This window comes from Haemaphysalis longicornis, unplaced genomic scaffold (assembly GCF_048455015.1).
Source record: "Haemaphysalis longicornis isolate Haplotype H1 unplaced genomic scaffold, Haemaphysalis longicornis Haplotype H1 scaffold_9, whole genome shotgun sequence".
NCBI classification, from domain to species: domain Eukaryota; kingdom Metazoa; phylum Arthropoda; class Arachnida; order Ixodida; family Ixodidae; genus Haemaphysalis; species Haemaphysalis longicornis.
Genome location: NW_027526460.1, coordinates 50055024 through 50075831, shown reverse-complemented (window position 1 = coordinate 50075831; position 20808 = coordinate 50055024). Strand labels below are relative to the sequence as shown.

At 51.3% G+C, this 20808-nt stretch overlaps 1 protein-coding gene across 2 annotated transcripts in view; it reads right to left on the bottom strand.

The window, feature by feature from the left end:
- Window positions 1-20808, bottom strand: part of LOC144151818 (uncharacterized) — a 60370-nt gene that overhangs the window by 24676 nt on the left and 14886 nt on the right. The window contains exons 3-5 of one of the 2 annotated variants that reach the window (XM_077682959.1): window positions 19535-19834; window positions 4506-4682; window positions 1790-1847 (exon numbers count right to left, since the gene is read on the bottom strand). In XM_077682959.1, coding sequence (XP_077539085.1) covers window positions 1790-1847; window positions 4506-4547 — 100 coding nt within the window. In that variant the 5' untranslated portion in view covers window positions 4548-4682; window positions 19535-19834. The remainder of the gene's footprint in view (window positions 1-1789; window positions 1848-4505; window positions 4683-19534; window positions 19835-20808) is intronic. The other variant, XM_077682960.1, reaches the window with a different exon arrangement.

Sequence of the window (20808 nt, the reverse complement as noted above, 5' to 3'; positions counted from 1 at the left end):
GCAAAAGGAGCGCGCTTTAAGGTTAAAAAACCCCCAGTACCTCAGAAGGTTAGCCACGTGCTAGGCACTCAAAAAGGAACAGCAGTGCCCCCTAAAAGGCGCCATGAAGACAAAATGCAAGTTTGATTCGTTCCAAACATTCTTCCGTTAGAACAACCATGACGCCACTTTAAACGCGAACTTCGCTAAATACCATAAATTAGGAAAACAGAGAATGGATGTGCGACCCACTAGCTCATTTCCCGCACTAGTACCTGTAACGTACTACTACCGCAGTCCGGCGCTGCGGGCTGTCTCACACGACACTGGCCAATTGGCATAAAGTGATATTGTCTTTCGTGACAATGTTTGTCGAGCATACCGTATATTTCTCGTAACGATTGTTGAGGAACTACAGCCGCGCCATGGCTCTCCTAAGAACACCCGCTTAATCTTCCTTTTCTACTAGCTAATGATGATGATCCGTACTTTAGCAAGCGGTCTTCTTCCTTTTCCGCAACATCCTTCCGCCCGCGACAGTGATGCATCTACGAATAAAAAAGACTGGAGGAGAAAAAACATGCCAGAAAAAAAAAAAAAAAAAAACATATCTCCACGCCGTAAACGATGCCGAGGGTGCGAAGCACTGGGACGCAAGTTGTGTATTGTCTGTGTGATGCGCATCATCGTCCGTGCGTGCTAATGCACTTTGAGCTTTAAACGATTTTGAGGTGCAGTAAATGCACTGTAAATGACAAGCGCCACACGAAAGACAATTCGCGTCCCAGTACTTCGCACCCTCGGCATCGTTCACGGCGTGGACATGTGATTTTTTTTGTGCGTTTTGTACCCTTTTAGGTGGCTTGACTTACATATTTTTCGATTATAATGCTGTGTGCACGTACGCCAACGGACATTGGGAGGTCGCTGTACACTTCAGTACCTATTTCCTATTTTAATTTCCGTCTGGCGGCGTAGTCTAGTTTTTTTTTTTTTTTCTTACGCATTGGGCTACGTCCGTTTTTTTTTTTTTTTTTTATTGCCGGACTTCGACATGCGCAAAACCAACACATTGCAACACAAGACGTCACGAGGTAATACAAAGCCACAATCAGGTTCTTCCGGATGGTGTTGTCGTTAAAAAGTCATTTCAGTGAGGCCTCTGACAGAATATTTCTATTTCTAAGCCCCGCCGGAAGATCCTGGGCCGCAAAATCTCAAAGAGCTTCGTAGCGTCGATTGTGACCGAAATATTTGATCGCGGTGCTAATTTGATTTACTTGACCTTCCAGTGTGATTGCATTGTTTGATGAGAGTAAGAATGAAGAATTCTTTCGCCCCCTTTCTGACATGAAACTTTCCAGTACCACTAGAGAAGAAGGCTTGTATGTTGAATCTTTTATGGCCTACTTACATGTGACGTGTCCTCCAAACTTTTGATAAACTGTATATCTACGCGCTACTCATTACGTAGCATTCATACCAGCTGCTTGACTCTGTCGCCATCTATGGGCCAATCTCACGGGGATATCTTGTTGTGATCGACATCAGGCGGTTGAAACTTCACGAGGTGGTCGAGACACGCCTAATGCGTTTACAAATTACCTATGAGCGAGGGCCTGTGTCCACTGTGCACGCCAATCGTTCAGGGCTAGAACCCACCGGACAATTATATCACACGCGGTATAGACTAATTATTTAGAACGCTTTTATCAGATAAGCGGAAACGCTTATCCTATCCTGCTGGCGTCAGTGAGAGCTAAGGGACGACGAGCATGATATGGTTGAAGGGCTGAATCGAATGCTTTACCTTCGAATCCTCTGTTTCCAAAGAGTACGTAGTACCCGAGCGACAAGCCGTTGATGATCTGAAAAAGAAAATGGGGTAATCTCCAGATTAAAAACATGTGTTGTGCTTACAGAGAAGGCGCATAGTGTTGCTAACACATGTCCTCTAGCCCATGCTGACAACAAATATTTCAAAGGTACCCTACTCCGTGGTTAAAGTAATACTTTGCGCTACCCAATATTTCTTTATCCTGCCGTTAGCACTACGTTCCGTTTAGAGCACAGACACTAATGAAAGAATGGTAGTAGAACACTTCAATAATTACTTCCTACAGACCTGGTTCGCAGCGCAACGTCCAAGAGATTTGACGCTCGCGTCGGAAGCGACATTAGTCGGAATTTTAAAATTCGGTTTTATTTGTAGGCTCGGATTCAGATTCTTCCGGGGATGAACACTTTGGGGAGGTTGATTCTGCTAACGCTTGTTTCAAATGGGAGCTATGTAGGGTGCTGCAACTTGTGTCATCACGCAGCAACTCGTAAGGCTCCTTGTGGGTATGAAGCGCGAAGCGTTCCACAGAGCGCCTATAAGGAGCCAATGAGGACAAAATGGAAGTTTGGTTATTTAGAAAGACTGCCTCGTTAGAATAACACTGACACCACTTTTAACGCGCCACTGACACCACTTTTAACTTCCCGTGCACTTCGGTTCTTTGGTCAGTGGCTTCAGCGTACGCGTACACTAATCAACGAATAGCGTGGAACTCATCAGTGTGGAGAAACGTGTATGGATTGTAAAAGCAAGTAATCATCGTATATAGGTGGATAGCGAGACGGTAGGTTGATTCGCAGCCTCTTCGTACTTCTATCGGCGACTGGCACACACGCGTGGTTCGGAGGCGCCAGAACTCTGCGCCGGTGAATGAAACGAAATTTGTGGGCCGTGATGCGGGTGTTGTGGCGTGAAAGCAAGCGTGTGCATTTCTTCGTGTAATAATATCTTGAAAAGAGCCTTCTTGTGTTTGTTATTTTCTGCTCCTCCCGCAACCCGCAATGCTTTCGGCATTGTTCCAGGTTAGTAGCATGTTTTTAGATGCGACTGCATCTCATTCACTCGCCTTGTCTCTCCATGCGGCGTTGTTGTTGCCCGTCCACACCCCTCCCCCATTCTCCTCGCCGCGAGAGCTGCGCTCTCCGCCACTCACCCCCTCTCCTCTCCGATAGCGAACACTCTCTCGCGAGGGGCATTGGATTGGATTCGATTGGGTTGGCTTCGCTTGGATTAGATTTGGCTTGGCTTGGATTAAAGTGGATTATGTTGGATTGTCTTGCGTCATAGCCGCGCCACGTTGCGTCATAGGCGCGGTCGTTCCAGCACCGGCGTTCCGATTTCGGGCACGTGCATAGACTTGATCTTCGCTGCAAATTGCACGGTGGTCCCGTTACTTCACCATCTACTACCCGTACACTTCAGCGACCACAAGGCCGTCATCGTTAACGTTACGCCGCGTGTTAAATAAAGAATACATCATACGCGTTCCTCACACGTTTGACGCAATTGTAGAATCAACCCAACGGAAACACCAAGTGAACCCCCAAGATGCGTCGCATCTCCACACGTCGCATCTCCACAGGGTTCCCCTCGCGGGAAGGTGGGGTAATTTTTTTTGGTTTGATTTCTATCTGCTTTTGTCGCGCTCGTGTAACATAATTTTCTTTGACTGCGAATCGTTGACGCACCAGGGAGGTCGTACAAGTCTGGAAGCAGCTGCGCTGAACGCAGTCGCATCATCGCTCATCGCAAGGCCTCGTGGCCTCATCGCGCAACGCGCGCCGTCGCGCGACGAGGCAAATGGGAATGGGCCTTTAACCGATAGCAGCTCTCTTAAGAAACAAAGTTCCTTAAGCGAGCTTCAGATAAAACCGAGAGAGAAATAATAGAAGCTTATTACATCAACAAAGCGAAAGACAAATAAGCACACCACCATTGTCACTCTTTGAAAAAGAGATTCAATTCTTAGTCGGGTTCCTGTAATCAAAAACTTGTTGATGGTTAGTGTTTTTTTTTTTTGGCGTCCGTACTTTCTTATCTTTTTCTTATCTTAGAAATATTTTTGTGTTGCTTTTGGTGTAAATTTGCTCGTACGCCCGAAAAATAAACCGTTGGTAGTCAGCGCCCGTTTGTGTCCTACGTGTGTCTATTCCTGAGTCCCGCTTTGTTCTCGCTGTTACTACTTTTCTTGAACACAAACCGAGCAACTCGCACCAGAGTCCTGCTATGCTTCTCAATGCAACGTATGGGTGCGAGGGGTGAGGCGCTGCAAAAGAGCGGCTGTTACAACAGACCTGGTATTGAAAGATTTAGCAAGGAGTTTAGAGCCTACCGCGAAAAGGGTACAGTGTTGCCGGGGCATACATACAATCGCGGTTACTTCACTCGCTTAAATATTTACGGGAACCCAACGACCGCTTTCAAGCAACCCTACAAAATTACCAGTGGCCAACTCAGACTAGCTCTCAAACACCTCCTTTCCGGAGGACTCAAATAACTGACTGTCGAGGTGGCCAGAATCTTTAAAGGTCGCAATGACGAATACGCATGAGGGGAAGCACAAGATACCACACTCGCGAGCTCGCCGCCTTTATCACGAAAAAGATTCTCCGCGGGTAATAGGGGGTACCAGAAGCACCCAGCAAGTGAATTCCATGTCATAATGTTAAAACGGTGCAGTACTTACCATGCATACGATTAGAATACCCTGCAAGCACGTCGGATTCATGGCTGCTGGTCGTGTTGGCCGTGCTATGACAAAATGGCGCTGCCTCGTGTGCCTTCGTCTTCCTCGAGCGTTTCCATGCACTGCACTAGGCGATGCCGATTGAGACGCGACCTAGCGATCACAAGAAATATCGCCCTGAGTAGAGTGGAGACAAATATACATGAAAAAGACAAAGTTGAGTGCTGTGCACAAAACATTGAGAAAACAGGGACAGCGAAAACTTCGACCCCCAGAGGCGATGAAAATTCAAAACGGCTATGCTCAACATTTATTCGCGACGCCAGGTTTGCGGCGTACAGTTTGGTATCAATGTGCGAAGCAACCAAGATGGTTGCTTTGCGGAACTGCAACCAAGATGTACGTCCGCGGCGTCCGCGGCGCAACTTTCCCTTAACGTTTATTCCTCCTCTTTCTCCTTGCTTCCCAGTTGAGATTTGATTTCGTTGCAGGACATAGCAGTGGTGTTCCGTAAAGATGGAGTGCATTATCGCTAGCGATTATTCTCTCTGTCTTTATGAAACGCTAAATAATTTGGAACGGATTCAAAGATGTGACCAGAGACGGCGCCAAAATCGTCATACGGTAGAAGCAGGCGATTTCATAGCAGATGAGATGAGAAATGGTATGATATTTTGATCGGCATAGAAAGCTTTCCCAGTGAGCGGGAGGTGGTGGAAGACACAACTCTTGCGCAAGAGGGCTGTTTGAGAGACAGCGTCCCGTTTGTACTGCGCTCAAGAACAGATGCAGGCAAATTTGTTCGTGGTTTCAAGTTCCACCGCGACTGAAAGCGGGCTGCAAAGACGCTTTGTTGCCGATCAATGAATGACGGGCCAATCAGTGGGTATACAAATTGCCCGAAATGACCACTTTGAGTGGAACAGAGAAGGAAATCTCGTCATTACTTTTGTGTTCTTTTTCTCGCGTTGTGTGCTCGCCCGTGCTTCACTTATACTACTGGCTATATGTTTGTCACAGCGTACATGAGCACACGGTCATCATCATCATTATCTTCTTCTTCACTATCATCACCTTCTTCTTCTTCTTCTTCTTCTTCTTCTTCTTCTTCTTCTTCTTCTTCTTCTTCTTCTTCTTCTTCTTCTTCTTCTTCTTCTCCTTCTTCTTCTTCTTCAGCATCATGAACATTTATTACAACTGCCAGGGGAAACTGCCGAAACGATCAACGAGGAAATGGAACAAGACGCAGGGATCGTCATGCCCACCGAAGAGCAAGGATGAACGGAGATCACCCACGCCTCGCGCACAGTGATTCTCGATCCGGCGAAATTACAACTGCCAGGGGAGACTGCCGAAACTAGCAGCGAAGAAATGGAACAAGACGCACCGGCAACGGCCAAGCGTAAACGCCCGACAGAGGACGCAGCAGCAGGGAGCTTGGAAGCCGTCTGGTCAGCACGGGATCCAACCGAAGAGGACAAGGGCCCGTGGGAGCGCGCTACCACGAGAGCACGACGAAAGGCGCAGCTGAAGGAAAGCAGCGCACCACAACCGACCACAACCAAGCGGGAGAGAGAGACCATAAAAACGTATGTGATCCGGCTGCAACCCACGGAACAGTGCGACATGACAAAACTAGACCCAGCTGAACTACAGGGCGTGATCTGCGCTACCGCGGACGACCAGAGTCTAGCAGCCTACCTCGTCCTCAAGGTGAGCCCCACGTCCAACACCCTAATAGTTTCCACATGTGACACCAAGAAGGCCGTGCGACTCCTTCGCATGCAGCTGTTACCTGTATGCTCGCGTGCACCGCTGCCAATCAAGGCGCATCAGGTTCCCGCCACCGGCATGTCCCGCGGAGTCACCTACGGCTGCAACGCGAGTGAGACCTCTGAAACGCTTGCGAAAGCTCTGGTGTTGGACGGCGTGGAAATACTAATGGCCAGACCTATGGGAAAAAATGGCACCGTGCTGATCAACTTCGCAGCCCCGAAACCACCGAGAGAAGTTTTGTACTGGAGCTTCGTGAAGCGCGTCGAGCGATACGAACAACGACCACTAGTGCGCCTGCGATGCCATAAGCCAGGGCATAAAAAGGCAACGTGCCCTTCGGAGCAGACAGTCTGCGAAAAGTGCGGGAGAGCGTATGGGCAGGCACCTGAAAACTGTCCGAATACAGATGAAAAGTTTTGCGCAAGCTGCGGCAAGAAGGGGCATCTGGCTACTGAGCAGTCCTGCCCCACAAGAGCGAGATACCGAAAGAAGAATAAAGAAAGAGAGGCGGCAGCCAAGCAGCGCAAATCCCGGATCCGGTCCAAGCGACGCACAATTCAGCACCGTTGGCAGCGAACCGTCCAGATCCTCATCTACCGACAGGCCTAAACGCATGAGAGCAGCACACGCGTAATGCAATTTACCCGAGAGCACGCAAACCACAGCACCCAGGCTGCGTCTCACGAGCGCACTCCAAGCAATGTGCGCATTGCTGAGGTTAACTCCAAGGACATGTTTCCGAATACACAGACCCAGTCCCGCGATGCTCATGCGCGCACGCCGAACATGGCCGACGTTTTGAAGACCAGGAAGAGTTCGTCTCACGACACCCAAGACGCGGAATGCAATCGGGCACAGCGGGAATGCGACAGCATTTTTGCAGAGTACATTCGAGAGCGTGATTCCTTCAAGGAACGCATGACTCAGCTTGAAAAACAAATGTATACAACTCAAGGAGTAATACGCAAAGCGAGAGAAGGCGCACGGCGACAAGCTGCGCGATGCTCGGAAAAGAGTGGAACTGGCGCAACGCCGACACAGAGAGAGGGCAACCGCAGTCGAGATAACAGTAGAACCAACACCGCAAAAACAACAAACACCGGATGGTGTGCCGGCAACAGAAGCATGTTCGTCGCAACACAAGCAGTCGCGAGAGGAACCGAGAGCCCCCATGCCCGCTACCGACGTACCAACGTGGTTGCAGCGACTAGAGCAAACCCAACAACACCAGGTGCAGGCTCTGCAACAACAGATGCAAGAAGCAGTCCAGCAGCAGATGCAGGCCCAGCAGCTGCAGACGCAACAGCTGATACTGCAGATGCAACAGCAGAGGACAGCCATCCTACAGCAGATGATGCAAGCCATCGCACAGATACCACTGCGAACAGCAGCGGTGACGGCGGCAAGACCACAGGACGCGCAGACGCAGAACCTCCCGCACCAACATGGACAGGAGCAGCCCACCTACGCCTAATGCCCCGGAGATCCTCCAGTGGAATTGCCGCTCTCTTCGGGGATGTGTGACGGAGCTCACCGAGCTCTTCCGCGTCGCCGGCGGACCGGCAGTGCTACTGCTGCAGGAGACTAGAGGCGAAACACCCGGACTATCTGGATACTTGGGATACTTCCAACCCACAATCGAACATAGAATGCCACGGGGGTCAAGCGAAACAAGGACAGAGGCCCAAGCCGCGGTTTTTGTGCAGCGGGACGTCCCACATGCCTACTTAGACACTTCCGAGCATTGCACCAAACACCAAGAAATAGTGGCAGTTCGTGCAACGCTAGGACGTCGGAATGTAATTTTGGCGTCGTACTACGCTCGCCCTGACTCCAGATGTTCCGGGTGGCGGTGAACGTACAAGTGGATCCTATAGACCTACGAAGACGCTACCCGTCAGATAAGATGTTGATCGCTGGGGCCTTTAACGCGCACCACCCCGACTGGGGGCACCGCCAGGCAGATGCACGGGGTTCGAAGCTCGTGGAGACGACGGAGGCAGCACGCCTGATGCTCACCAATGACCTCGAGTACCCAACAAGACACCGGTTACACGCCGGACAGCAAGACACAGTGCTCGACCTAACCTGGGCAGACCAGGGAACTGTGCGGGAGTGGCGGTGTGGCGTGGATCCCATGGGCTCCGACCATTACCCAATCTGGATCTGCGTGAACACTGGAGCTAAAAACAAGCGGAAACGCATAGCGCGTGCCGTCGACTGGGATGCCTTTCGAGAGGCCGTTGGCAAGTGAGAGCGAAACCTACCCATCACGGAGAAGCTGCGTCGAGCGGTGGAGACCACTATTCGGAAGCCCGAAGTGAACGAAGACTGGCCCACGCCGGACAAGCATCTTGCCAACCTCTGGGAGAGGTTGGCAAGTCGCGCCTCTTCAGAGAAGACCCAGGACATCGTTCTAGGCGGTGCGGAGCAGACTAGGGAGGCCATCGACATCAGGCTAGGCGGTCGCCGCATCGAGCGGACTGCTTCCCGTTGAATCCGGATCCTAGTGGTCCCACTGCACGAACAGGGTGAAGCCGACGAGTGGGTCCGACAGCTGAAGGTTACGTGGCGGCAACAGCTCCATATCATCCGACGGATGGGCAACCGCTTCGGCGGTGCGGCGACGCAGGCTATACGTACGCTGACCCAGGCGGTGCTTACATCGAAGGCATGCTACGGGGCGGTTTGGTTCGGGCTCACCCAAGCGCAACACGCGCAACTAGAAACGCTGCACCGCGAGCGCCTGCGAGCTATCAAGGGTCTGCCCAGGCACACCAGAACCGTGGAGCCCTACCCGTTTGCGAGGCTTCTTCCGCTACGCCACATCATAGAGGGGCGGTACAAAGGGCACACAACGAGACGAGCTACCACCAATGGCGGGGCATACATCCAGCGTCTCATCAACGACACGGCGAGCGATGAGTCGCCGATTTTGCCACCGCCGAATCAAATTCCCCGTTGAGAGGACGAGCTTATCCACTCCCCCAAACCCATGTCGAGGGTCTGCAGGAAGGACCACCACAGAGAGGAGCGCGCCGCCGTCGCGGCGCGAGCCGACCTGCCAGATGGTGCCATATTCGTGGACTCCGCCATCGATGCGACCACCAACCACGTTACCGTAGCTTGTGCAGATGGGCCAGCGCGGGCAAGGTGGACGTTTCAGTTTGACACCACGCCCAGCACAGTGCGCGGCGAACCACATCGAAGAGCGCTACCAGGCGGAGGAGCACCGGGGCCGGCAATTTACTATATATACTGGCAGCAGAGAGGCGGTGGCAAGACTCGGTGGCACCTCAGTCATCGGATCCACAAGCCACCTCATCAAGACGATTGCGAAGAGACTTCGCACAACGAAATCCATTACCGTGCGGGTGGACTGGGTGCCGGGACACGCGGGTGGCGTCGGGAACGAGGCCGCCCACGCGTGGGCGAGCGGCGAAGCAAGTATCCGCTCCGACCCATTACACCCTGTTCCCCCAGCACGGCATGACCCAGACCCTGCGGACGACAGAGCCACTGCCAAGCAAGAGAGCAGGGCGAAGCTCCGTGCCGCTACACCCCATGCCCCACGACCACTGCCAGGAGGACTTCTCAGAGGGGCCCAAATCCTGTTACACAAAATAAGAGCAGGGGCTGCTCTTACGGAAGACGTGCTCGCATACGTGCGGGCATACGTTCCCCGACGCTCACGACACCTGAGAAAACCCCTCGAGAACTCCAGGGAAACTACCATCGTGACCTGCTCTTCGTGTCACGCGCCAACAAGCCCCACAATGCAGCACATGCTGTGGGAGTGCTCGGGGCTAGCGGCGGAGAGAATAGTCCATCTTCCGCCGTACATCAAGACCCTCCAGGAGTGGGCATCGCCTCCTCTGGGCCTAGCTCACCCAAAAGAGACTGTTATGTCCCTGTGAACTTTCGCTTGTACCACGGGGATACACAATAGAATGTAGACGCTCTCACCTTCTTTGCCGCTTTCCCCATCCCTGACTAGACCTTGAGTCTCCCATTCCGAAGAAAGAATTATAATAATAATAATAATTGTTTTCTTGGAGTCGAGGGGGCGGGGGCAAGCTCAAAAAATTGCTCGGGGTACTTAACTCTGCTTACGTAATTTGAAAGCGAAATCCTGGGGATGCTTATTACAAATTCTTTGCTGGAACACTGCATTTGCGTCTTTTTCTTCGCTTTTGTTCCTTTCCCTTTAGGCGCGAATTACTTCAGCCACCTACTCTTCTGCTACAACGTGTATTCGCCTTTTTCTTCGATTTCTTTTCTTCGCAGGACGGCGCGATTTACGTCGGAAAGCAGAGTAGCAGTCTGGCACACGCCGCAGCTTTCCAAGAAGCAGCTAGGTTGTACGTGCGTGGTTGGCGCACACCTGTTCTACTCAGGTGTCATCACGTTCACGTGTCACGCGTCGCGCATTCATTCGCAACTTTCCAATTTCGAATTAATATTTTTGTGAATTTTGTGAAGCGGACCCATTGCCCCTCATAGCTCCCGACTCCTGTCCAATGCCCCAAATGAGCAAGTAACACGAATAAAAGAACCGCAACAACAACGTCTCTTGTTCTGTGCTGGCAGAGTGCGCAGATAGAACAGTCGGTGGAGAACTGGGATGCTACTGTGCAGACCATGGTGTTTCATAGTTACCACTCCGAAATTGGAATGAATCTTGGATCATTCCACCTTTTTGAGATGACGGAGTGGAATAGGAATGAAATGGGAATGGAATTAAGCGCCTTATGCCCACGGTGTGTCCGGTGCTTTGCCTAATTACCCCCACTACATCCTTTTTTTCGTTCATGTAAGTTATTTGTATTGCACAGAAAAAGACATCCCCCTCGCGAGGGGCACGATCAAATGCACAGCATTTCCGAGGGGATGCGCCGGCAAGTCGTATCTCTCGATCGCGGGACCCGTGTCGCCATCTTTCGGAGGCGCGGGACAACTTGTGGCGCTTTCGAAACAAACCAGAAATGAGTGAAGGATATAAGGCGCTTTTTTTTCCTCCATGTAAGGCGCGTTCGGTGCATCGAAATCTGTGTCGGTTTCGTGGCTCAGTCGGTAGTGCGCCGGGCACCTTGCGTTCCGCCCGCGGCGTCATGGGTTCGAAACCGGGCGCCGGAAACTGTTATTTCTTTTATAGTGTAGTGGCCTGGCTGCGGACTACGACAAGGCACGCCAACGCCGCGTGACATTGTGAGTTACTAAAATGCTATGCATTTAAAAGTGTTTTATAGCTCACAGTGGCTCACGCGTACGCACTAAAGTGGGCGCGAGAAGGAACAGGGATTTCGGAAGATATTTGTTGGAGTTGGACAAGAAAAAACTGTTCAAAGTTAGTCATTTGCGTAGCACCAGTTCCGTCACATCCTTGTTTCATTCCCCTAATCACGTTTGTTCGGCGCTCATGCACGTTCCGGGCAAGTTTTCTGGTGGTTTCAAAGTTCACCACTAATGCAAGGGGTGTGTGGCACGCGCTAGTGTGGCATTGTTAAAAAGGCCGGAGCCTTGCCGCACTTCCCAACGCTTTCAACTGCTCCGGTGGACAGGCTTGTGCTTTATACACATCTACTGTCTCGTACATTTGCAGATCACTGCTAGGTTTTACATCAACATCATTACGACGAACTGCCTTGAAAGATTTCCATATGCTATGCAGGTCCCGATGCCAGGGAAAAGACAGGCGAGGAGGGAAATGAGACGTGCGCGGGACGTGGCGGAAAAAGGCGAGGAGGCCGCCGCCGCAAGCGCGCGCCACGAAGGAAGGCCACGAGGCGGCGCAGGACCATATGCGACAGAGGAACATCCCTCGTACAGCAGCGAGGCTTAAACAACGACGTGAGATGAAAAAGAGGAAAAGCGCTACGGTTGCGTACAGCTTCGCTACCTTCAGGTCTTACGCATTAGTGTTAGCTTCCTTGATTTTTTGTTGTATGACAGACGAAGCCAGGCAATACTCAGCTAGTACCGCTGTTAACGCAGTTAAAAAGTAAATTAGGCCCTTGACGGTAATAACATTGTAGTTGGTATATTTCTGGATATGAGAAAAGCGTTTGATTCCGTGAACCATACAAAAACTAGAACGCAACGGATTTCGAGGTCCAGCTATGAACTTTTTCCGCAGTTATCTCTCCGACGGGAAACAATTTGTCCAAGTATCATTTAGTAAATCTTCACTCAAAGATGTCAAAATGGGCGCGCCTCAAGGCTCTGTATTAGGCCCCATTCTTTTAAATGCATAGCATTTTAGTAACTCACAATGTCACGCGGCGTTGGCGTGCCTTGTCGTAGTCGCATGCGCGCCTTGTCGTAGTCCGCATGCGCGCTTTGTCGTAGTCCGCAGGCGCGCCTCGTCGTAGTCCGCAGCCAGGAAGAAATAACAGTTTCCGGCGCCCGGTTTCGAACCCATGACGCCGCGGGCGTTCCGGAACGCAAGGTGCCCGGCGCCCTACCGACCGAGCCACGAAACCGACACAGATTTGGATGCACCGAACGCGCCTTATATCCTTCACTCATTTCTCGTTTGTTTCGAAAGCGCCACAAGTTGTCCCGCGCCTCCAAAAGATGGCGACACGGGTCCCGCGATCAAGAGATACGACTTGCCGGCGCACCCCCTCGGAAATGCTGTGCATTTGATCGTGCCCCTCGCGAGGGGGATGTCTTTTTTTCTTTTTAAAGTTACTTTTGATCAGTAGTCCCGCTTTTTTAAATGCATAGCATTTTAGTAACTCACAATGTCACGCGGCGTTGGCGTGCCTTGTCGTAGTCCGCATGCGCGCCTTGTCGTAGTCCGCAACCAGGCCACTACATTATAAAAGAAATAACAGTTTCCGGCGCCCGGTTTCGAACCCATGACGCCGCGGGCGGAACGCAAGGTGCCCGGCGCACTGCCGACCGAGCCACGAAACCGACACAGATTTCGATGCACCGAACGCGCCTTATATCCTTCACTCATTTCTCGTTTGTTTCGAAAGCGCCACAAGTTGTCCCGCGCCTCCAAAAGATGGCGACACGGGTCCCGCGATCGAGAGATACGACTTGCCGGCGCACCCCCTCGGAAATGCTGTGCATTTGATCGTGCCCCTCGCGAGGGGGATGTCTTTTTCAATGGTACGGGGTTACCAGCCATTGAGCCTCCCGGCGAACCCTCTTCTCTTTACATTAATGACCTTGCGCGCTCGTTAAAACACTCCAATGCTGCTTTGTACGCGGACGATACAGCCCTTATGATCTCTAGTCAATCCTATGAAGAAGCCGAGTCTCTTGCTAATCAGGAACTCCGAAACACCTTAAGCTGGTTTAAAACTAATAAGCTCGAAATAAACACTAAAAAAAAACAAGTTTACAGTATTCGCATCGAACCGAAAAGTACAGCCCGCCTATGCAGCTTAAACCTCGGAGAAACAACAATAGAACAGGTTGCCACCCATAAATACCTAGGTATAACTTTAGATTTGTCTTTGCACTGGGCCCCTCATATAGAACAACTAACAAAGAAATTATCATTTGGCTGTTTGACACTGGTAAAGGCACGCAAGCATTTTTCTCCGCACGTTTTACGCCTCATTTACTTTGCCGAGTTTCACAGCCTGTTGCATTGAGTCATGGGGGTTTACGTTCGTGTCTTACTGCAAATCACTGTGTGTAATCCATAAAAGAGCCATTAGAGTATTGGCCGGAGCGCCGAGGAATCAGCCATCAGCTATGTCTTTGCCGAATTTAACATACTGCCTTTTGCAACATACTGCAATCCTCCCCAACAGGAAGGCCCTGGCCGCGGAGCGAGAATCCGTATATACGTTGGGCCGTGACAAGTGTTGCATTGTTGAGCTATCGCCACTTGGTCGGCTATGACTGCAGTCGGTCGCCGCGGATAGAACGGTCCCTGCGAAGTCCACCGCTACCGTCGTAAAAAGTCCGGGGGTTGCATGCTGGGCAACGTCTACAAACGCCGTTTTTGTGGGGTTCTTCGCCGCGTGTTGTAGGAGGGCTCGCGCTCTGGCTGCGCGTCTTCCCTCATTATGCTGCGGATGCACGTTCCATGGCATAGGCTCAACATGAATGGTTTCCAGTATACGTGGGGGGAGCTGAACGGTATGTTTCTCCAGGTCTTCCGCTCTATAGCCCAGGGTGCGCAGGATCTGGCGACCCGCTCTTGTTGTGAGAAGGCGTTGTGTCTGGGCAGTGCTCTGTGCTTCGATAACTTCATCCAGGGTATTGTCCAACCCGAGAAGTTCAACATTTCGGTGCTTGCCGTGATGGGGATACCCAGGACTCTCTTAATGCTCTTGCGCATAAGTGTATTGATCTTTGTTTCCTCCGCTTTAGACCAGTCAAGTGCCGCTGCCACATAGTTTATGTGGCTCATGAGAAAAGCGTGGTATAATCTAAGCAGGTTCCTTTCCGTTAGGCCTCCACGTCGGTTGGATACACGGATGATGAGTCTAATCATGTTCTCTGTTTTAGTAGTGAGCTTCTCGATGGTTTTCATATTGCTGCCCTGTGCATGTATAAGGAGCCCAAGGATACGAATACATTCCACTTTAGGGATGGGTTGGCCACTCTTTGTATGTAAATTGATGTCCGTGTGCTCTGGCGGGGGCATGCCTCGTCCGCCTTTTCGGGAGGACCGGTAGAAAATAAGCTCAGATTTGGAGGGTGAGAGGTTCAGTCCCGTTCCTACCAGGAAGCTCTCTGTGACCTCAAGCGCTTGTTTTAACCTCTGTTCGATGTCGGCGTCGGAGCCGCCTCTGCTCCACACCGTGATGTCATCGGCGTAGAGCGCATGGTGTACCCCTGGAATCTGTGCGAGTTGCTCCGACAGCTTCTTCATTGCAATGTTAAATAACAGTGGCGAGTTGACCGCCCCCTGTGGTGTGCCTCGTGCTCCCAGAGTGTACTCGGCAGACTTGATGTGCCCGATTTTCAGTGTGGCCTTCTTGTTCCGGAGGAAAGATCGAACGTAGTTGTGAAAATTTTTATCCAGGTTCATCTGTGATATGGCCTGCAGGAGATACTTTTTGCGAGACGGTATCGAAAGCCTTAGTAATGTCGAGGGCAAGGATGGCTCCTACATCCTTGGTGTGACGGTCGATGATTTGGTGCTTGATCATAAGCATCGCATCCTCGGTAGAGAGACCTTGGCGAAAACCCAGCATGTTATATGGGAAAAGGTCATTGCTCTCAATATATTGAAATATGCGGTTGTGTATAACGTGCTAGATGACCTTTCCCACGCACGAGGTAAGGGAGATAGGTCGGGGGTTCTCGGGTGAGAGTGGTTTTCGGGCTTCGGAATGAGGATGACCGAAGACAGCTTCCAGTCATCAGGCACCTCTCCCGTGTCCCATACGCGGTTGGCTTCTTTGGTGAGTAGCTCGACCGAAGCGCTGTCAAGGTTGCGTAGTAGTTTGTTGGAGATGCTGTCGGGCCCTGGGGCCGACCCCCCGTTTAGTCCTTGTAAGACTGCCCATATCTCCTGTAGCGTGAAAGGGGACTCGAGTTCTGTGATGTCAGTACCCTGATAGTCTGGATAATCTGCATCATCAGCTGGGCCCATGGTGAGATATTGATTAGCCAGATCCTGTAACAGAGCAGCATCATCAATACCCGCCATCTTTTGCTTGTGGATGATGCGGTCGATTGCGAGTCGTTGATTCCCTTTGTTCTCTGAGTCATCGAGAAGATGCTTTAGGAGGTCCCATCGGCCACCTACCCTCATTCTCCCGTCCATTAAGGCGCACACTTCCGTCCACTGTTGCCGTGCAAGCCTGTTAATTCTCTGTTGAGTTCGGCTATCTTTCTGCGGAGACGTCTGTTTAAACGCTGTGTTTTCCACCGAGTGAGGATGGATTCCTTTGCCTCGAGTAGGTGTGCTAGGCGGGCGTTCATACGGGTAACCTCTAGGCACGTCTCGACGCATCTCGACGCGGCTTGTACATCCTCTTTGAGTCGTGCGAACAGACTTGCTGTGTCCTCGTAGGTTGTGTGATCACCGCTGCGGAGCTGCCTGAAAGCGTCCCAGTCTGTGATTTTGAAGGTCCGTTTCGGGCGCGTTTTAATAGGGACCGTGACTGAGGTTATGTAATGGTCGCTACCCAAGTTCTCCTGGAGGTTGGCCCAAGTTTCACCCTTGATGTTCTTTGCAAAGGCAAGGTCCGCGGTGGTGTCTCTTGCGACTAACGTACCAATCCTCGTGGGGTACTGTGGGTCTGTGAGCAGTTGCAGAGAGCAGTCTGTGGTTGCCTGTAGGAGGCTGTCCCCTTTCTTGTGAGATTTATGTCGTGGATATCCCCATGCTGCGTAAGGTGCATTAAAGTCTCCAGCGATAATGAGCGGTTTATTCTTCGCCAGGGTGCTCGCTTTGTTTATGAGAGCCTTGAAAGATAGGTGGTAATCAGAAGGTGCGCTATAGACGTTTAGTATCAATAGCTGATCGCGCATCTGGCTGTTCAGTATAATTTCAACCATGATTGCCTCGATACGGGAGTTGCCCAGGTTAAGCTGGTGTTCTTGGAAGGAACAGTGCCGAGTGACAAGCATTGCAGTGCCGCGTTGACCTTGTGTGTGCGATGCCACAGTACGAAAGCCCGGTAAGACGGGCGCGTCCCAGGGGGTTTCTTGTAATAAAATGACGTGCAGTTTCCTTGTCTGTGCTGCAATGTACTGCTGAAGCGTGGTTCTGCGTTGTTTGAAACTGGCGCAGTTCCACTGCCATATTGTTTGTTCTTCAATGGCGACTGGCATGATGGTAGGTATGATCTGTTACTTCCGTCACGCGATGCGATGCGATGAGGCTTTGAAGGGGGGGAGGGGGGGGGGGAGGTAGGAGGAAAAGGGCCCGAAACTGTCTGGCGAAGGGTGCCGACACGCCCGTTCGTGCATGTGCTCGACCGCTGGGTTCTTCCGGGGATAGGTTCATCGGGCTGCTTGGGCGAAGAGTGAGTTTTGCGCTTTCTAAGGTTGCAGTTTACTGAGAGTATGCTGCTAGAGTGCTTTCAACTGCCGATATTCTTTGGAAAATCATGGCCATGTCGTCGGACATTGTCTTGATCGGGACTGTTAAGGCCCAACCACATGCAGCGCATTTTCGGCGTCGCGCGAGCGTCAGCGTCATTCGGCGTCGGCGAGCGTCAGCGCGCGCGCCAAAATGCATGGCGACGCGGGATGACGCTCGGGCGACGCCGATATCTACGCTCGCCAGATATCGGCGCAAGCGGCGGAAGCGGCGCTGGTGCCAGTTTCCGGTTGTGCCAGTCCGTCTCGCTGTTTATTTGGTGGCCGGCATGCCGAACATCGACGCTGAGGCATTAATAACTGCAGTCGCAGCCCGCCCCTCTCTATGGCAGGCTAAACACAAAGCTAAAAAGAACAAACCCCGCAAACAGACGTTGTCGGATGAAGTAGCAGCAGCCGTGGCGCCTGGTGTTGCGGACGGAGGTAAGGCACTTGTCACCTGCGCTGCAGCCTGTGCACATAGTTATTGTAACAAATAATTGTTTTCGTGTGTTTGCGCCGCAGAAACCGTGCATAAAAAATAGAAGTCCCTGCGCTACAAATACCGGCGACTGTTCAATCTCGTGCTGGACACCGAAAGAAGCGTCGAGCGCGCACGCCGGCGCGTGATTTCGCCGGTCCCATGCGGTTACTCGCCCTCTCCTGCGGGCCCGCGCGTTGACGCCGAACGACGCTGACGCTCGCGCGACGCCGGAAATACGCTGCATGTGGTTGGGCCTTTAGTGTGGTTAGCGTTTCTTTGATTGTGCTTTTCAGAGTATCGTGTGGCGCGGGAGCCTTACGCTTTGCTACCTTAGCTGAAACCTCTACTTGAGGAGATGTGGGGGGTGAGACTTCCTCAGCGCATAGCGCCTCATTCTCTGCCTTAATTAGAGTGTTTTCCTCTTGGACCTGAGTGAACTTTTAATTGATTGTAGGGTTTAACGCGCCGACGCAACGCAGGCGATGAGGCGCGCCGTAGTGGAGGGCTCCGGATTAATTTTGACCACCTGGGGATCTTTAACGTGCGCCGAAATCTCGTACACACGGGCATTTTTGCTTTTCACCTCCATCAGAAAAGCGACCGCCGCGGCCGGGAATCGAACCCGCGACCTCGTGCTCAGCAGCGCAACGCCTTAGCCACTGAGCCACCGCGACGGGTGAGTGAACTTTTAAATGCAGAGCATTTCAGTAACTCACGATGTCACCTGCGTTGGCGTCCGTAGTCCGCATCGCTCCCTCTACACTATATAAAAAAATAATACCGGCGCCAGGTTTCGATCCCACGACTCTGCGGGCGGAACGCAAGGTACATGATGCTCAACCCACTGGGCCACAAAGCCGACACAGAACGGAAGGTTACGAACGCGCCTTATATCCTTGACTCATTCAACCGTCGGCTACAGGTGCGCCCTCTCCCCCGCATCCTCCTCGCCTTCTCTCCGCCCGCAACACCCTCTCTCGCCACGTTCGGTTCGGGCGCACAACAGGTGGGGATGTGCGCAACACCCTCTCTCGCCGCGTTGGGTTCGCGCTGGCATTGGATTGGATTCGATTGGCTTGGCTTGGCTTGGCTTGGCTTGGATTGGTTTGGATTTGGATTGGATTAAAGTGTATTGTGTTGCGTCATAGCCGCGCCACGTTGCGTCATAGCCGCGGCAGGGGGTTCACGGCCCGTTTAACGTTTCACCATCGACTTCATCGACAATGTCTACGCTGGAAGACAACAATTACAACAACAACCAATACGTAATCCATACGACTTGCAGGCGCGCCCCCCGCGGAAATGCTCTGCATTTGATCGTGCCCCTCGCGAGGGGGATGTTTCATCTCTCCTTCAGCAATAGCAGCGGAACAAACAAACACAAAAAACACGTGGAAGGAGGTAGGTATAACCACAAATGAGCCCCCTTCCATTTCTGCAGCTGATCCGAACCCTCTCTTTTGATAAGCCTGTTCGTGTGTTTGTTCTGCGGGATTCCACGCTATAATCTACCCTCGCGGTGGTTACTCCGCAAACGAGTTAGTCATTACTGGCTTCACTTGTAAGAGACACTCGTAGGAGTGTTAAAGGAGTTCGGACACGAAATGTCAACGCTGAGATAACTATGTAAAATGCTTCCTTTCATAAGCTGCTCTAGCGTGTCAGTGACGTGATCGAGTTTCTGCGACCTTTGTCTATTCTCAGCTACTAACTGGTCTACTCTGGGGTCGTTTACATGCTCTGGCAAAGGCCCTGGCGTGACCTGTTTTGTATCTTGCGCCGTGCCCTATTTGACCTTGTCCGCCCACGAAAAGGAGGTCTGGAGGTCCTGTTGCCCGGATCTTCCTCGAGACTCGGACCGGTGGCTGGCCTGGAACCGTCTTCTGGACTGGGCGCGGCTCTGACGGGAATGCGACTGGGCCTTGGAGACGCTGCGTCTTCGGCTGCGGGGAGAGGGCGAGCGCTCTCTCCTGAGGGCGCTCCGGCGTTGCCCAGCTGCCGTGGACGATCGGTCTCGCCAGGTGACGTCACTGCTGGGGTGGCGCGACTGGCCCCCAAGCTGCTGTTAGAGTGAACTAAAGTGAACTAGAACACACTACGCGAAAGTCCCTAACAAGGAGTTCTTTCCAAAAATTTTTAAATAAGCATTAAACCAAATATTTCAAAGCTGCAGCTATACTAACAGCTTACTGTGCATGAAGAGTCTGTCAAGGAAGTTTGAACAGCAACAGGTACGGATAATACATGATGCATATTTATAGCTTTATAGCAGCAAAGAAGACAACAAAAATTTTTTGAGTAATTTTTCAAGTTTCAAATGTCCCTATCAACGTGCACAGCTACGGATAAGTCGTCACCTGACAATTACAACCAACCAAACTTCGCACGCCCACAGAATAATCATCAGCCACAAATATGTATGCGAAATATTTCCTTTTCTTTACTGCTCATGCTCTTACTGGAGCAGCCAAACCTACACTGGCACTAAATATTGAGTAGAAAGTGTTCACAATTTACATTAAAAACAATGGCCAAATCCCATCAACGCTAATAAACAGAGCAATAAATCTTTCAAATAAATTTTGCGAAAAGCCAGAACTTGCTTGAAAGTTTTCTAGCAAAAGAATATGTTACTAGGCAAATTGCTGCTTGTAAAACATGAAAAGAAAACAGCACAAAAATTGGACATAAGCTCACAATTGCAAAAACACAGGTCAAGATTAAGTGCTAATTCTCAGCTGTTCATCAACACAAAGAATGCATATATGCACCGAAATATCGCACCGGTGCCCAAATGCTTAAATAATGCCAGGAATTTGGAACAGGCAATGCTCTTTTCCCGACATCCCTATGTGCATCCGAAAGAAGAAGAAAATGTGTTTAAGGTGTTGAACCAAGGTTTATTTTTCTCTCTCTGCATCTCACAATGCATTACTGATATAGCTAAGGAAATGGGCATTGACCACTTGCGACAGGCAAAATTGCAATTTGGCCCACTTACCCCCCATTTCCTCCTCTTTGTTGGGCGTGCTATCG